A 19,218-nucleotide genomic window follows, 5' to 3' on the forward strand; every position below is an offset into this window, starting at 1 on the left:
TTTTCTGGGGGGTCACAGGGGACATGCCTAAAGTTATGCGCTGCATCTGGCAAACTAGTCACATATCTTAATGATAGGATGGCTCTATGTGTATTATTCCCCATAAGAAGTGACCTCCCTTGTAGTGTTGGAAAAGCATTGAGTGGGGCCTGTGTGATATAAAGTGTATGTGTGTGTCAGAGAGCTGTGCTTACCTGCAAGCCTCCAGGCGATGCTCCATCAGTCTTCCTCCTCTGAGCCTGCAAACAGGCAAAACGCTGACCTCCTCGTGGTTCCAGCTGGAGCAGAGAGGCTCCCTTCCCCCCAACCCCCCCCCCCTATCGGCGGGCGCGCGCGTTCACGTGTTATAGGCGCAATTCGCGCCGTTTAGCTGAGGGGGGAAGGGCGGGTCAGTGGCTTAAGGAAGGGGCGGCCCTTCCTTTTTCGTTCCAAACAGCTCATTCGATACATTGGAACTGGGGAGGAAAGACCAGAGCGGCAGCACGGGGCGCCGAGGACACACAGTGGCCAGAAAGGATATTGCAGTCTTCAGAAGACTGTTTTCAAGCCTAGAAATAGGCTGTTTCTTTTCCATCTCATAGTTTTTCTTTGCAATACTACTCAGGGGGACAGAATGCTTTTTCTTTCCTGGATTTGAAACAAAAACAAAAACAAAAAAAAAAGAGAAAAAGATTGAAAAAAAAAAAAAAAAGAAAAGTCATCTAGGGGAGAGGAAGCATTTTTTATCCCCCAAACAGGTGTTTGGGCAATTGACTATTTATAGTTCCAAGTACCAATAAGCTAGCAGGTGTACCTCGGTATTGTACCATGGCATCCGGGTCAGAGGGTACAAGAGGTGGGGATTCCCCCAGAGAGTCTGAGGTCTCGGACAAAGTTATGCCGCTGCTTTCCCCACAGGGAGCCTTGGGGCCATTGGGATCTGGGGCTGGAGCTGGCGCGGGTCAGTCCAACCCTAAGATAGTCACGGACGAGGTATTACTCACCTCTTTAAAGGAGATGGAGAAAAGAATGGGAAAAATGATAGCCACAGCTATGCGGGGCAGTAAACGGATTAGATCTCCATCGCCCGAGCGCGGACCCTCAGAAGAGGAGGTCCTTTCCTCAGGGGAATTGGACGACCTCTTGGACAAGGACCAAGTAGGTTCAGGGATCGAAGATCCGGATACAGAGGAGTCTGGAGCAGTCTCCCAAGGGGAGAGCTGGTGGATTCAAGCCTTAACGGACTTGGTCCATAATGCATTCAACTTGCCAGTACCAGATCTCCAGGTATCGACGGTTTCAGCTTTGGGCTCACTGAGGGCGCCTCAAAGCAATGCAGTGTTTCCGATCCACCCTCTACTAGAGGGAGTTTTGTTCCAAGATTGGAACAAGCCAGATAAAATCTTCTTACCACCTAAAAGATTCTCTGCCCTATATCCTATGGAAGATAAATTTTCCAAGAAATGGGCTACTCCTGCAGTGGACGCAGCCATCTCATGTATTAACAAATCATTAACATGCCCTGTAGAAAACATACAGGTATTCAAGGATCCAGTTGATAAACGCTTGGAAGCACTACTTAAGAACTCCTTCACTACTGCAGGGGCAGTAATACAGCCAGCTGTGGCTGCGATTGGGGTTGCTCAAGCATTATCGGATCAAGTTAAGCAGATGCTTAAACTTATTCCTGCCCAGCAGGCAGAAGAATTTTCGGATGTCCCTAAGGCCATATGTTTTACGGTAGACGCAATTAAGGATTCTATCCAGCAAGCATCACGTTTATCGTTATCCCTTATCCATATGAGAAGACTCTTATGGTTAAAAAGCTGGGAGGCCGAGCCCCCATGCAAGAAGCTCCTGGTAGGGTTCCCCTTCCATGGAGGACGACTCTTCGGAGAAGACCTAGATAAATACATTCAGACCATTTCAAACGGCAAAAGTACTCTCTTGCCAACTAAGAAGAAGTTTCAGGGGCCTGCGTTTAAACGACAGTACTCCCCTGGGCAGGGGCCCTCTAATGCCAAACAGTATCGACGGCCTCCTGCGAAAGCAAACTTCGGCTTCAACAGCAAGTCGCAAGGACAGGCTGCTAGAGGCAGAAAGCAGTGGTTTCGCAAACCAGCAAAACCAGCCCCCAAGCCGACCTTATGAAGGGGCGCCCCCACCCACGAAGGTGGGGGGAAGGCTGCGACTCTTTTCAGAGGTCTGGGAAGCCAGCATTCCCGACGAGTGGGTACGGTCTTCCGTGGCCATGGGCTACAAATTAGATTTCCTAAAGTTTCCTCCTCCTCATTTCCAGGCATCGAGGATTCCAAACGATCCGGAGAAGGGAGCCGCATTAATGTCGGCATTAAATCATCTACTTTCCCAGGAAGTAATAGCAGAGGTACCAGTCCTGGAACAGGGACTGGGTTTCTACTCCAACCTATTCATCATCCCAAAGTCCAATGGAGATGTCGGGCCAATTTTGGACCTAAAGATGGTAAACGCATACCTAAAAGTCCGCTCATTTCGGATGGAATCCGTGCGGTCAGCAGCTGCCACACTCCAAAAGGACGACTTCATGGCGTCCATAGACATAAAGGATGCCTACCTTCATGTTCCAATTTATCAGCCACATCAAAGATATCTACGCTTCATGGTGGCTTCGCGTCATTTCCAATTCGTGGCGCTTCGCTTCGGGTTGGCTACGGCCCCCCGGGTGTTCACGAAGGTCCTAGCTCCAATCCTAGCCAAGCTAAGGATCCAAGGGGTCACGATCCTAGCATACCTGGACGACCTCCTAGTCATAGATCACTCGTCTCCCGGCTTGGAGCGAGCAGTGGCCCTCACGGTCCAATACCTCGAGAAGTTCGGCTGGGTCCTAAATCGAGAAAAGTCAGCTTTCCTGCCCACAAGGCAGTTGGAATATCTCGGCATGAGATTAGACACAGAACAACAAGGAGTGTTTCTACCTCTGAGGAAGGTCAAAGCCATCAAGGAATTAATCCTACTGGTTCTAAGCAAGAAGGAACCGACTATTCGCCTATGTATGAGGTTACTAGGCAAGATGGTGGCCACATTCGAGGCGGTACCATACGCCCAGAGCCACACTCGCATCCTGCAGGCAGCCATCCTGTCAGCATGGAGCAGAAGGCCACAGGCCTTGGATATCCCGTTGCCGCTCTCATCAAGAGTCTGACAAAGTCTGTGTTGGTGGTTAGACCCTCAGAATCTACTGAAGGGGAAGTCTTTCAGCCCAGTGGCTTGGAAGATAGTGACCACAGACGCCAGCCTGACGGGCTGGGGAGCAATTTTGGATGGTTGCACTCGCCAAGGTACTTGGGCAAAGCCAGAGAAGCAGTTGCCCATCAACATCTTGGAGCTCAGAGCTGCTCGACTAGCCCTCAGGGCTCAAAATTGCAGGGGTTCCCGGTGAGAATTCAATCAGACAATGCCACGGCCGTGGCATACATAAATCACCAAGGGGGAACCAGGAGTCAAGCCGCTCAGAGAGGTGAGCTTGATTCTCCTATGGGCAGAGGCTCATGTGCCCTGCATATCGGCAATATTCATTCCAGGAGTGGACAACTTTCAGGCGGACTTCTTAAGCCGCCAGACTCTATTGCCGGGGGAATGGTCTCTGCATCCACAAATCTTTCAAGCACTCTGCCAAAGATGGGGAGTGCCGGACGTGGATATCATGGCATCGAGACTCAACAAGAAGCTAGACAGGTTCATGTCCCGCTCAAGGGATCCGATGGCCTGCGGAACCGATGCGTTGGTTTGCCCTTGGCATCAGTTCAAACTTCTTTATGCGTTTCCCCCGCTCCAGTTACTACCCCGCCTGCTGCGCAGGATCCGGGTGGAGCACATACCAGTCATCCTGGTAGCTCCAGCATGGCCCAGAAGGGCATGGTACTCACTAATCTTAAGGATGGTAGTGGGAGACCCTTGGACTCTTCCTCTACGGCCAGACCTGCTATCGCAAGGTCCGATCCTCCACCCTGCCTTACGGCATCTAAATCTGACGGCCTGGAAGCTGAATCCCTGATTCTCAGGGGTAGAGGTCTGTCTCAGAGAGTAATCTCTACCCTAATCAGAGCCAGGAAACCGGTCTCTAGGGTGATTTATCACAGGGTCTGGAAGGCCTATGTAGGCTGGTGTGAGTCCAAGCTATGGCTTCCTCGCAAATTCACCATCGATAGAGTTTTAAGTTTTCTCCAGCTAGGAGTGGATAAAGGATTGGCATTAAGCACAATCAAAGGACAGATTTCTGCTCTGTCAGTGTGGTTTCAGCGGCCGCTGGCCACCCACTCGCTGGTTAAGACCTTCCTTCAAGGGGTCTTACGTATTAAACCTCCAGTTAAATCCCCGCTTTGTCCGTGGGATTTAAATCTTGTTCTGTCAAGTTTACAGAAACAACCGTTTGAGCCGTTGGCTGAAATTCCTTTGGTTTTACTGACAAGGAAGTTAGTATTTTTGGTCGCCATAGTTTCCGCAAGAAGAGTATCGGAACTGGCGGCCTTATCCTGTAAGGAACCATATCTTATTTTTCATAAGGACAGGGTCGTTCTCCGCCCTCATCCTTCCTTCCTACCAAAGGTTATATCCAGTTTTCATTTGAATCAGGATTTGGTATTACCATCCTTCTTCCCTAAACCTACTTCCAGAAAGGAAGGGTTGCTGCATACCTTGGATATTGTCAGGGCCATGAAGGCCTATCTTAAAGCTACAAAGAAGATCCGGAAAACAGATGTGCTGTTCATTTTACCGGATGGGCCCAAGAAGGGGCAGGCAGCTGCAAAGTCCACCATTTCTAGGTGGATTAAGCAATTAATCACTCAGGCCTACGGCTTGAAAGGGTTGCCTCCTCCAGTATCATTAAGGGCTCATTCTACTAGGGCCATGGGCGCCTCCTGGGCAGCACACCACCAGATCTCTATGGCTCAAGTTTGCAAGGCGGCAACCTGGTCTTCTGTCCACACGTTTACAAAATTCTACCAGTTGGACGTAAGAAGGAATTCTGATACAGCCTTTGGGCAGGCAGTGCTGCAGGCTGCAGTTTGAGACCCTCGGATTCCGGGGGCTCCTCTTTTTTGAGTTAAATTTAAAATTTAAGATTCATTTTCTCAACTAAGTTGGATTTATTATGATTTGAGTATTTCTCTAAATTAAATCCTTTTGTCTTGGAGATGTTCTCCCTCCCCTCATTGTAAGCATTGCTTTGGGACATCCCATATAGTAATGAATGCCGCTCTGTGTCCCGTGATGTAACGATAAAGAAAAAGAGATTTTTAATACAGCTTACCTGTAAAATCTTTTTCTTGGAGTACATCACGGGACACAGAGCTCCCACCCCTCTTCTGAGGACCATTTTGGGAGGCATACTGCTTGCTACAAAACTGAGGTACTCCTCCTATGGGAGGGGGTTATATAGGGAGGGGCATTTCCTGTTTGAGATTGCCAGTGTCCATCACCTGAAGGTACTCCATATAACCCATATAGTAATGAATGCCGCTCTGTGTCCCGTGATGTACTCCAAGAAAAAGATTTTACAGGTAAGCTGTATTAAAAATCTCTTTTTTTTATTTATTTTTTAATGTGGTCAATTCAAGGCTGAGGGTCACACTTGCAACCCTGTAGTGACATAGCCAGTAATGTTTTAATACTCAGAGGGGTTGATTTACCAATGTAGTATAGGTTGTTCACTTGGCAAACTGAATTTCCCCATAGCTATTAATATGGTTTAAGTCTCTGCTGACTTTAACCACTTGCCGACCAGCCGCCGTCATTATACTGCTGCAGGTCAGCACAATCCCATGAGCCATCGTAGCTGTACATCGGCTCCTTTAAGTGAAATAGCAGGTGCGCGCCGCATCGCGGGGGGGGGGGGGGGACGATGCTCGTGACTGGCGGTCATGATGATTGTTGGCCACGAGCGATCGTGGGGCACGAGAGGCAAAACACGTGGACGCCATACTTCCTCTGCACGTTACTCCATCCCCCACTCACAGCGCAGCACTACCCCTTTTATTCTACATGTGGACGTGTTTTTAAACGCACAAATCCCTGTTCTGTTCTGTGAGGAATGACAGATCGTGAGTTCCTAATGACTAGGAGATGATCAAATACCACCAAAAGAAAGCTCTATTCGTGGGGGAAAAAAGGACGTCAATTTTGTTTGGGTGAAATGTTGCACGACCGTGCAATTGTCGGTTAAAGCGATGCAAAAATGCCCTGGTCATTCAGCAGCCAAATCTTTCGTGACTGAAATGGTTAATCGTCCAATTTATATGCAAACGTCCTTTTTTTTTTTTTTTTTTTTTTCTCCCTGCACATGATTAGGTATTCCTTGGAAAGTCAGTTTTTACCACATTCACTAAACTAAGAGAAAAATCCTTTTTTCAAGTGAATATGCTCTACCTCTTTTTAGTTAATAACTTTCAATGTGTCCATAACCAGACTGAGAAAGGAACACGACATCTTCTCTTGTGCTTAGTTGATTCCATACACATTTTTGAAATCTTTCCTTTTATTCCTGCTCCATTATGGTTTTGGCCAAGTTATTTCCCGGTGCCTCTAATGGGGTAATCCTCGTACACACTTTAAAGGGTGTGTAAAGGTACATTTTTTTTGTTCTTCTTCTTCTTCCAAATAGCTTCCTTTTTACCTTTTTAGTGCAGTCCTCCTTCACTTACCTCATCCTTCGATTTTGCTTTTAAATGTCCTTATTTCTTTTGAAAAATCCTCACTTCCTGTTCTTCTGTCTAACTCCACACAGTAATGCAAGGTGTGCTCGCCCCCTCCTTTGGACTACAGGAGAGTCAGGACGCTCTTTACGTTGCAGATAAGTTAGATAAGATACGTTTAAAAGCAAAATGGAAGGATGGGGTAAGTGAAGTAGGACTGCACTAGGACTGCACTAAGGTAAAGGAAGCTTTTTAGGATTTTTTTACAACCCCTTTTTACTGCTTATTGAGAGAGGACATTTTCAAATGCTGCAAATCTTCTTAGATGATGTAAAATGTTATAAGTTTTTATATAACCTGGTGGATTACAGATGTATGTATTTGTACCAAGCACAATGGGTGAACAAATTATGGGCACATGTCATGGTGTTTTACATTTCAACTAGATCTATGTGCATAGAACAACAGGCTTCAGAAATGGGGTCCTGTCCTCGAAACACATCACTTTAGTTGCTCTCAGTGGAGAGCTTTGGCATGAAAGTTCCAACAGATGCACATTTTTGCCATCTTGTCTGGTCTGACAGTAGTATGTAGATGGAGGAAGAGGTCAGTTTGAATATCTCACTACTTATTGGCCCCCAGTAGTAGCTATTCTCCCTCCAGTGTAGCCATGTACAAAGCACCCTATCTATTGGACATGTGAGTGCAATTGCATATTTGGTTTAACCTTCTTTTTAATTAAAGTGATTTTAATTATCTGTGTGTGTGTCTCTCTGTCTCTGTCTCTGTCTCTGTCTCTGTCTCTGTCTCTGTCTCTGTCTCTGTCTCTGTCTCTCTCTCTCTCTCTCTCTCTCTCTCTCTCTCTCTCTCTCTCTCTCTCTCTCTCTCTCTCTCTCTCTCTCTCTCTCTCTCTCTCTCTCTCTCTCTCTCTCTCTCTCTCTCTCTCTCTCTCTCTCTCTCTCTCTCTCTCTCTCTCTCTCTCTCTCTCTCTCTCTCTCTCTCTCTCTCTCTCTCTCTCTCTCTCTCTCTCTCTCTCTCTCTCTCTCTCTCTCTCTCTCTCTCTCTCTCTCTCTCTCTCTCTCTCTCTCATAAGCTGGATGTGTTTAGCAATTTTTCCCTAATGCAGATGTGTTTACATTTGTTTACTTTTAACTTCAGTTTTTAAATCTGATGTATGTGACCATGTTATGTGGCACAGGGGCTCTATCTATAACTTTAAAGAACAAGAGTCAATGTACTTATCTTTTATAGTACGGTATTTATAAAAAAAAAACGTTTGAATATAAGGTTTTGTTGTAATTATAGTCCTTTTTTGGATGATATGTAATAAGGCAATGTATATGTTAAACCATGCTTTCTCTAAAATATAGGCTTTCAAAGTAGACTTAATGTTTGTGGATTTATGCATAGTACATTTTAGTGGACATTCCCAAAAATACTTTTGGGAATTCCCCTGATAATTTGCTCACTACAAATTTAAACCAGTCCTACATTCTTCCCACCACACAATGCAAATTTAGGTGTAAAGTTGTTTCAGGTCATAATAAATGTGTGTGTGTGTGTGTGTGTGTGTGTGTGTGTGTGTATATATATATATATGTATGTATGTGTGTATGTATATGTGTGTGTGTGTGTATGTATATATATATATATATATATATATATATATATATATATATATATATATATATATATATATATATATATATATATATATATATATATATATATATATATATATATATATAATTATATACCTTTTTTTTTTTTTTATTTTTTTTTTTATCTGCCTCAAATAGTGGTGGTCTTGAAGTGCAACTCCAGGTAAAAAATATTGTCTTTCATTTTGGAAGAGTAAAGAAGTGCAAGTTCAGTTCTGGTTGGTGTTTGGTCCTTATTTGGGAAAGTTTATTTCCCAATGCAAAAGTTGTAACCCAGGCATTAAGTGAGGCAAAATCTTCATTCGATTAAAGATTTGACAGAACTTCTAGCCTTGCCCTAACTTATTGAAAAAAGGTGATTTTTTTTTTTTATTGTGATCTTTGTCCTTCTAGAGATTTCTCCTTGTCCTAGTAAAAAGTAGTGACAAGGTTGGACCAAAGTAGTACACAGGCTACTTTTGAACTCGTATAGATCTGAATGGTTATCATTGGGAATCGTGGTGTACGACTTGTCATGCATCTCTGATGTAAGGGGCCTTATTTGAGTGCGTTTTTCAAAGGGCATAGTATGCAAAACTCTGTCTTGCCTTTCTCTGTTCTGAAAGAAATAAAACTTTCAACCTTTTGCACTGTATATAGTTCACTTGGAGGTTGTGATTTTTTTTTTTTTTTTTTTGGTCACCAGAACTTTAAAAAGCTTGGTGTTGGAATGTTTTGTTAATACAAATGTTTATTTTAAGAAGAACCAGGTGGAAAAAATGGTAACTCGATTTGCATTTTTCAATTAAAGTTAGCTGAAATATTTGTTTTCAATACCAAATTTTCCTTGTTACCATAACAATCCAATCACAGGGCAGTCTCTCTACCCAGACTAAAATAAATAACTGTTCTTACTTATACTCAGATATTGCCCAACATGACCTTTCTACTGTTTTTGTTTCAATAAATAGACCGTAATTGATCTTTACTGTGTGGAAAGCGAACCAGTGAAAGGATCAGCAAACTTAAAGGGTAACTCCGCTTTTGTGGGAATAAGCAAAAAAAAAAAAACGTTAAGTCACGCCACCCTTTGTAACTGCCCTTCAGGACAGCTATTTACTTTTTATATACAGTTGCTGCAGAACTGTCATTTTTTCTGTAAAATTCTATGCAATATATATGGCAGTCTGGAGGCGTTTCGTTGGTGTACAGGACATCCTCATAAATGTAATTTCCTCCTTGCGTGATTGGCTCACTAATTTTCCCAAATGTCTACACTAAGATACCAGTCAGATTTTAGACTTTTAGACAGATCCTCTGCAACTAAGTTATTTGCTTCTAAAGAGATGCAGATACTGTATTGTACTCATTTGAACACTGCAAGTGCATCAGCTGATTAATATAATAAAAATGTCACTGCAATTCAGGTTCATTCTGCAGATAACAAATTGCTATTTTTTTCAGAGCAGAAGCAGGAATCTATAGCAAAGTTTGTTAGTCGTTGAAATCCAACAGTGATCACCCAGTGGAGTTACTCTTTATATGAAGTCCAGTTCAACCCTTGTGGTTTTTTTTTTTTTTTGCATGTATTGTAGCCAAGCCTAATTTACAGTGAAAATGTTGCTGATCTTTAACTTTTTTTGACCACTGGGCACTTAAACGCCCTTAATAACCAGACCAGTTTTCAGCTTTCGGTGCTCTCACATTTTGAATGACAATAACTCAGACATACAACACTGTACCCAAATTAAATTTTTGTCCTTTTTTTTTTTTTTCGCCACAAATGGAGCTTTCTTTTGGTGGTATTTAATCACCGTTGGGTTTTTTATTTTTTGCGCTATAAAAGGAAAAAACACTAAGAATTCTGTAAAAAAAAAAAAAGAAAAAAAACATATTTTTTTTGTTTCTGTTATAAAATTTAGCAAATTTGTAATTTTTCTTCATAAATTTTGGCCAAAATGTATACTGCTACATATCTTTGGTAAAAATAAGTACAATTTGGTGAATATTATTTGGTCTTTGTGAAAGTTATAGCGTCCACAAGCTTTGGTGCCAATATCTGAAAATTGCGCCGGGGGTGTTGCAGAGTATTGCGCGGGGGGTATAGCGGAGAATTGCACAGGGTATTGCAGGGTTGGCTGGATTTGTGACTGCAATAGTCACAGATCTAGCCCACAGCGCTGCTGACACCCGCTCTCTCCTCTCACAATGTATCGATCGGTACAGAGAGAGGAGGGAGGAACCGGCGTCATCAAATGACGCCGGTTTGTTTACACGTGAGAGCTCCGTCATTGGAGGGAGCAATCACGTGGTAAACAGCCGCTATCAGCGGCAATTTACTGCGATCCATGAGTTAAGGAACCGCCTTGTAGCCGTAATTCGGCTATGGGGTGGTGATTAAGTGGTTAAACTGCCAAGTGCTGCAGAAAGGGTTAACAAACCCTGTACCAATAGCATGTAGGTGATTTTCTGCTTTCATATGCAAAGCATCAGCTTTCCAATGGAACACTCTGATGTGGAAAAAATTGCTGGGATAGAAAATTTAGAATACAATATTATTTACGCCCAGAGATGAATCACATCTGGGTTTGTCTGCTCCGGTATGGGAACCTGGGTTGTTTACAAATGTTTTTTTACTGACTATTTTCCAAACTTGCTGATGGGCAGTCCTATAGGCCAATGTTTCAACTCCAGTCCTCAAGTACCCCCAGCAGGTCAAGTTTTTAGGCTTTCCTTTTTTTTTTTTTTTTCCACTGGTGATTTAATCAGTTTCACTTCCTTAGTAATTAGCACAGCTCTCTTCATCTGAGGAAAATCCTGAAAACAAGACCTGTTGGGGGTACTTGAGGACTGGAGTTGAGAAACATTGCTATAGGCTTCACCTAGTTATGCAACTCATCTTGGGGAAACGGAGACCTTTTATTTAAGGCCTCATGTACATTGCTGCTGGTAAACGGACGTTTAGGAACAGTTGGGAATTTTTTTTCCAACTGCCTTTGAACTCTCCTCTGTTATAATATCAGTACATGTACACAGGGTTGTTAACAGTCGTTTCTAGGCAGTTGAGTTTAGAGGCATTTTTTTGTAACGCAAAAAAATGGGTTCATAAGCTGCGTTTTAAGCACCAAATGCTTCTAAACGCGGTAACACTCTTTTAGTCGTGTTTCGTTTTTACAGCATTTTTTCAATTTTGGCTATTCTGAAGAAACATAATTTTTTTATTTTTTTATTCTATTTTTTTTATCTGCCAAAATGTAGCTAAACATGGCATGTAAATGAGGCAAAATTGAGATTTTAAACATGGGTTACTATCTGTCAAGTTAAATCGTTCAGGAGAGGTTGTAAAAATGTCCTGTGTACATGAAGCTTGAAGCCTCGTACACACGACCGCTTTTCCTGCCAGGAAAACTGCCAGGAGAGCTTTTGGCCGGGAAAACCGGACGTGTGTATGGCCTCGTACACATGACCGAGGAACTCGTCGTAAATGAAACATAGTTTTCCTCGTCGAGATCCTTGTTGGGCTTGTTGAGAATCTTGACAAGCTTTCTTTGCGTACACACTGTAAAGACAAAATCTCGTCGTTCTCAAACACGGTGACGTACAACGGCACTATAAAGGGGAAGTTTTATTCCACTGGCGCCACCCTTGGGTCTGCTTTTGCTAATCTCATGTTACTGTGTGTCAATTAAAAGTTTGAGAGACGATTCACGCTTTTCAGTCTGTTACAGCGTGACGAATGTGCTATCTCCATTACAAACCCTACTTTTACCGAAGGCACGCTCCCATCTCGTACTTTATTCTGAGAATGCACGAGTTTCTAAGCATACACACGAACGTGATTCTCATCGTAAACCAGCCCGACGAGAAACACGACAAGGAAATTGAGACTCCCGACGAGGAAAAAGAGAACTTGTTCTCTTTTTCTCGTCGAGTTCCACGACAGTTTTCTCGACGAAAAACATACACATGACTGTTTTTCCTCGGCAAAAAATCTCTGGCACCAAGTTTCTTGATGGATTCTGTCGAGGAAAACAGTTGTATGTACGAGGCCTGAGCTTCTTCACAGTTTTCCCCACAGGAAAAATGCCGGGAATCCCGGCGGGAACCTGCTCTCTATTTTCCCACCAGGATTCCCGGGAATCCTGGTCGTGTGTACAGGACTTAAGAGAACATTTTTTGGGTTTAAAACTGTAATTCAAGCTGTGATAATGAAAAATGATTACCCTTATTTGCTTTTTACATTAGTGAGACCTGAGAGAATATTTTTTTTGGGGCACAAAAACCAGGCATATAATTTATATAATAGGTCAAAAAGTATTTAAATAAAAAAAACAAATTCTCATTAATTGCATTGCACAAAGCTTTAAATAAAAACAAAAGCAATCTATTGTCTGGCCCCTATAGGCACTATCACTAGTTTATATATTGGATCTTTATACCTGCTAGTAAGCAACATAATACTGTGCAGGTAAGACATTAATAAAATGTTGTGTTTTTCTAGTTTTTTTTTATATATGCATGCTGCTACACATCACTAGGCTAATTCATATGTCTGACTGATTTTGTGGCCCATTCCTAAAATGCAGGCTGTGATGTGTACCTTGCAGTATGTTGTGGAAAATTCTCTGCTTTACGCAAGGAGAGAACTCTGTTATTTTGAGGCCTGTCACATGACTTTCACAGTTCACGTGATAAAGTTCTCCTCCCAAGCAGATTCGCAAAGCACATAGCTATCTTTGTAAACAGGCTTTGTTTTTTTAAAGTGGTGTTTTGGCCCCTGTTAAATGCCACTGATTATAGCACCAAGATAAATTTGATTTACATAAAGGTTAGCTTTCACTTTATTACACAAATCGATCCGGACATTTCTAGTAATCCTTTCTAGCATCTGGCATTCCAAAAACAAGGTAGTTCTGTTATAAATATAGCAACCTTGGCCCGACCTAGCTCCTGCACCTTGTCTTTGCTCAATGAGCTCACCCGTTACATTCAACAGCCAGTGGCAAGAAGTAGAAGGTAGGAAAAGGCTAGCCAAACCAATGACTTAATTTGAAGTTGTATCTTTATATCTGGAGAATGGTTTAAGTGTGTGTGGGGTACTTCTAAAATATAACTGCATTATAATGTAGGAATCAGAGGCCGAGTGGTTGAAGGTCTATTCAAAATTTAACTGTACTGCTACAAATTGTTGTAGCTGAAGTGAACCTGTGGTAAAGAAGAATTTTCATTTAAAATGTTTGAGCTCAATTCGTTTTCAGAAACTTCTTGTGTATAATATCAATTCTGTCCTAGTCACCTCAGGCTTGTCAAGCTGTCCACATCAATTAAAAGTCACCTGGTTATGAACCTCAGTCTTGGTATGTTAATCACCTAATTTCCCCCTGGGGATATATAAGGGTCAAATTTCTCCTAGCCACTGTTCTGTCCGTACCTGGGATCAACTAATTACTGCGAGACCCAACTAAAACCTGTCCTGTACAACTACATTTTCCTATTTTTATTATAGACACGGAAAGAATGTTCTCCTAAGCTAGCATAAGAACATCTTGCGACATTCAAACAAATCTAAAGAGCTATTCAGTATAGAGGAAGCATATTTCCTTTCACAATATTCTTTTTATAGTAACTCACTTTCTAGACTGTCTATTTTGGTCAATTAGTGTCCATACAACAGCTCCGTTATGGTAAAACAACGAAATCTCTTTAAAATGGAGACTCTGAAGTGAAGGAAATTTAGCTTCACTACCCAGTGGTGCATCCAGGTGCCTGCATGCTAGGTCAGTTATTTGAATCTAGATAAGTGTGTATAAGGGCGCTCTGAGTAACAGACCAAGCAGATATCAGTCTATCTAGAAATAGAAGAGGGTCTTCATGCACCTCTGGCAGTGCTTGAAGAGAAAAGCAAACTCTGGAAGTAAAATGAAAAGGAAAAAAATGTGCCTCCAATGTGCAGAAGTAAAACGTTATATCCCAAAAGGGCTAAAAACACTTACAAAAGGGTGGATGGGTAGGAGCACATTATATTAATAACATGGTAGGTTAGTTTGAGTTAACATAACAGCATGTCTTTGGAGTGTGGGAGGAAAGCAATGTAGCTAGAAGAAATTCAGGCAGGTAGTGCGATGGTTGGGATTTGAGCTGTTTGCCCTTGTGCTGCTAGGCAGAAATGCTAACCACTGAGCCACTGTGCTTATACTTAGTTTACTAAACTACTTTTCATTTTAAAGATGAACTCCAGGCACACAGCTAAATACTGTACACGTTTTAAAATGTAACAGGATTTCTTTACCTATCCAAGGATTTTCATTTCTGTCCAGTGCTGAGATGTCTACAGCTCTGCCACACAGCACCATCTTGTCTGGCAGGGAGGAGACCTGATTTTTTATTTTTCTCTCTTTTTTTTTTTTCTTTCTATCTATCCTTCTTTTTTTTTCTTTTTTCTTTTCCTTTCTTCATAAGAGTGCCAATGAGAGCTGGGAGGTGGGGCTGTGTAAATTCAGGAAGTGAACAGGCAGCTTCAGCTGCCCACAGTTAAAATGGTTGCAGCCAGAGTTGGTGGAGGGCGGTTTCTGCAGCATATTTGGCAAGTACAAATTTGCAGTATATATAATAAAATATGCAAGTGGTTGGAGGGAAGCTTTAGAATTGCAAATTATGTGAGCACGCTGCCGTTCCTTTTTAATGTGACTTTCACCTTGGAATGTGAACATTAAATATAGAAGGAAATGTTTTATATTTTAGTACTGCAGTTAGAAATCCATATGTTTATGGAAAAATACTTCATATCAATGACTTTATTTGAATATGAAGATGTAGGGATATGAAGATGTCTCCTCTAAAACACACTGTGGGGTTGTATTAAATGCAAAGAGACTGTCCTCTTTGCAGTGAACTTTTCTCAAGAGCTCAGTGAATGTGGTGAAGATCTGCTGATATCAAATCCTGCGATCCACCAACCAAAATCTGCTCCAGATACCCAAAGCCAGATACAAGTCCAAAGGGGAAAGAAGATTTGCGCTCCAGGGTCCAAAACTATGGAACGCTTTACCAACCAGCATTCGGTTGGAGGAGAACCACCTGGCCTTCAGAAGAAAGATCAAAACTCATCTCTTTTGATGTCAAGAGAGACAGGAACAACGAGCGCCCAGAGGTGATTTAGTTCGCATGTGCCGCGCTATATAAGTTTTTCACTCACTCACTCACTCACTCAGTCATGTGAAGGCACATTCCTGTTTTTGTTTTTTTTCTTGCACGTAATTCTGTATTCTTTGCAAAATGAAACTTCACTACGTTCACTAAGCTCTAGGGCAACTTCCCTTATAAAGTGAACAGTCTATTTGCCTTTGGTAAATCAACACCTATATGTATTCAGTACTGAATAGGATACGTTGAAAATTATAAGTCCTACATATGTTTCCCTTGTAAATGTATGCACTTGAAACTACAATATTTTGTCCTGTCATGCTTCACTTTAATATCAGTGGGTCGTAATTATAATTTAAAAATTGTTAAATATTTTTATTTTTTTCAATCTTTCAGATAAGCTGTTGGTTTTAACTGTTGCAACAAAAGAAACAGATGGCTTCCTTCGGTTCATGCAATCTGCTAAGTACTTTGACTACACTGTGAAGGTATGTATTTTCTATAGAATTTACTTATACCTGAACATGAGTTTTCTATTAAAGGTTTTATACTTGAATCATGAGCATTACTCAGTATTACATCTGCATGATTCGGTGTTTCCCCAAGGTTTACTGATCCCCTAATAGTTTTTCAGAACCCATTGGTTTAAGCACATTTTACTGCCATTGTAGATATAACTGCCCATATACACAATAAAGGCAGCCATTACTTAATGTCAATCAACTTCCCATATCTACTGTTGCCTTTCCAATTTAGAATTATTATTGCTTTTGTAGCATTACCCCCAGTGGAGCTGCTGGATTTTTGGGCAGCGTGTTACCTCGCGGCTCCTCCGAATTCTCTAGGGGCGAGTGATGCGTATGTGCATGAACAGAAGTAAAGGAATGTCCACGACAGGTGCTCTTTATTACCCAGCCAGGTAAAAACAAAACTTGTGAGGAGAGTAAAGCTGAAGAAGATAAGAGAATAGCAGATTCAGGTGTAATGATAGGAAACAGTCCTGCTCCCAAACATAACACTTCTCTTCACCACTCCCGCCGGAGTGGGTTTAGTGTACCCGGACAGGCCTCGGACAATTTATAGGAATAAGTCTCTGCCACAGACCCTCCTTGATGAACTTGGGAGAAAGTCTCTGCCACAGACCTCTCTCAATGAGCCTCAGAAGATGCCTCTGCCACAGGTCCCCTCTGGGTTGGATTATTGGATATATGACTCCTTACTTGAGTTACGTCTGGATCTCCTTCAACTTGTTGCCCAGGTACCGACTGACAGGTGATCAGTCCTGCAGTGTCCGGCTACCTGTGATCCCCGATGGTCTCATCCAAGCCCTATTGGACCGCCAGGCTCTCAATGGCGCTCCTCAGACCGACTCCCCACTGAACAGCACCCAGCTTGGGGATCGTCAAAAGAGGGAGACAGTCACTCACTGGATCCCCATTGCTGGTTCAGATGCTCCGGGCCAACATTGTCCCAGAACTAGGAACACCACGTGGCACGCATGCCTCGGCCAGGTAGACCATGGCACCGGGGTGCCGTGATGTGGCCACCCTAGAGGTGGGTCCCACACTGGACAAAGGAGACCCAGAACCAATGGCGTCTGTCCCATAAATACCCCTCCCAGCATGCATAGCGAGGACAAACCCTCGTGATTGGTTGCTGGGAAGAGCACCCAAACCTCGACTCCACTGCTGCCACCTGCATTGCTGAGATTGGAAGAACACCCCATCAAAGCAGAATGGGCTCACAGCACAGTCAAGCTGAGACAGAGACCGCAATTTGCTACTAACAATCTGCATCAGAGTTTAACTACACTCTGATCTATACTTAAATTTGACTATCACCAGTACTATAAAGTACATGGGCGCTACACTATTATAATACAGGATTTATATAGCTCCAACGGTGTGTGCACAGTTTACAAAATAAAGGGAGACAGTAAAGTTACAAATCATTATAAGAGGATTTAAAGTGTCCTCCTCACAAGAGCTTACAATCTAAGGTGGAGGTGCAAGTGGTAATAACTTGGGGATAAGCTGATGGAGAACGTTTAAAAATACAATTTTAGGGGTCATGCACTCTGCAGCTAAAAATAAAAAAGCTGCTTTTACAGGCATTTGAGCTTTTATTTCAGCTTGAAGAAGCTTGTGCTTTTTTTTTTGCTAGTGTGCACAATTTTATTGAGCTACATTAAGCTCCTTTTTGAGCTTTTTGGAGCATAAGCCTTTTTTTTTTCACACACACCCTTCTAGATAGTAATTTCTTAACCAGTGTATAAACAAAACAAAAAGCTGGAACAAATGTTTTCACATGTTGTGTGTGTGTGTGTGTTTGTTTTTTTTTGGTTTTGGCTCTTTGGGGCACTAGCTGATTGTTTTTTTTTTTTTTTTTCTGCATGTAGGAGCATATCAAAAATGGCAATAAAACAGAATAGAACCCTTAAGTCCCAAAGTTCAATATATACTGCAGCAGCGGTAATTTTCAAAGTCTGAGTTTGAAAAAAGTTCTATATTTGATATAGGTATCAATAATGGTGCAGATGAAATTAAGCTGTCATAAATAGTGTCCTCCTTAATATGTGCTCCTTATCACCAAGGGGGGTGTTTCACCACGTGGGGGGAAACTCTCCCCTTTTGGGGATGCACTCACCGAACCAAGAATAAAAAACAGCATGGATTACACATCGGCCTCTGTCATCAGCGTTGCACTCTCCACCACACTGCTTGTTTAGGTCTCACTCGTGAACATACAAAAGGAATAAACTTGCATAGTGTGATACCATTTAAAAGTTTATTTCAACCCCACAGGTCCCCTTTACAATATGCGTACCACAAAGTAAAACTTGATAAGCATGTGAATTGTTACTGTGCCTGATTCCTCACTCAGATCCTGGTAACATTAAAGACACTGTAGCAGACTTCTCTGTTCCTGGAGGTTGTACAGTGATTCTGGTCGTCCGATGATGGCCACGCCCTGATGCGTTTCGTCATTAGTTGACTTCATCTGAGGGCGTGACAACATCTATCGGCCAGTTATAAAGACCGATGCCTCTAACAGCTCCGCCTATTGATCCGCCGTCATGGCGTCATTCCCGCGCAGGCACAATCGCGCTGCTGAGGACACAGCCAGACTGTGGGCGGAAGTTGGTGAAGACCTGCTTCCCCGCACAGCCGCAGTATGCGCTTCTGAAGATCCTGCCAGGCTGAGGGCGGAAGCGGCATAGATCCATTGTGAACATGGTGAAGTGTGCGCGCATCCCTAATAGAGAATGCAGATTCGCTCTCTGTCACCCTGTCAACAATGCAGGCATCAATATTACTACCCTAGTACATTCAATGTAATTCAATATATGTGTTAAACAATTGATCCACCTCAATCATGAGCAATTAAGGCCCAGCACAGAAATAAAAGACTTGTTTAAAACCACAATAAAAGCATAGATACAATAAGTAAAATTGTGGATATATAAAAGTTATAAATATAATTGATTATATTTAATAAGGGAGATTGGATGTCAGTTAAGTACAAAAAAACTTTTTGGGCGTAAAAACATTTTGGGCCGGATTCAAAGTTACGCCGGCGTATCACTAGATACGCCAACGTAACTCGGAATCTAAGCCCGTCGTAAGTTTAAGTGTATGCTCAAACTGAGATACACTTAAACCTAGCTAAGATACGATGGTCTGCGCCGTCGTATCTTAGGGTGTAATTTTTTAGTTGGCCGCTAGGTGGCGCTTCCGTTGATTTCGGCGTAGAATATGTAAAAGACTAGATACGCCGATTCACAA

General features: G+C 42.4%; 1 protein-coding gene across 2 annotated transcripts in view; it reads left to right on the top strand.

Moving 5' to 3' along the window:
• Positions 1 to 19,218, top strand: part of PLOD2 (procollagen-lysine,2-oxoglutarate 5-dioxygenase 2) — a 175,869-nt gene that overhangs the window by 51,788 nt on the left and 104,863 nt on the right. For both annotated transcript variants that reach the window (XM_040349105.1, XM_040349106.1), the window contains exon 2: positions 15,830 to 15,921. In XM_040349105.1, coding sequence (XP_040205039.1) covers positions 15,830 to 15,921 — 92 coding nt within the window. The remainder of the gene's footprint in view (positions 1 to 15,829; positions 15,922 to 19,218) is intronic.

This window comes from Rana temporaria, chromosome 4 (genome assembly GCF_905171775.1).
Source record: "Rana temporaria chromosome 4, aRanTem1.1, whole genome shotgun sequence".
Classification (NCBI taxonomy): Eukaryota; Metazoa; Chordata; class Amphibia; order Anura; family Ranidae; genus Rana; species Rana temporaria.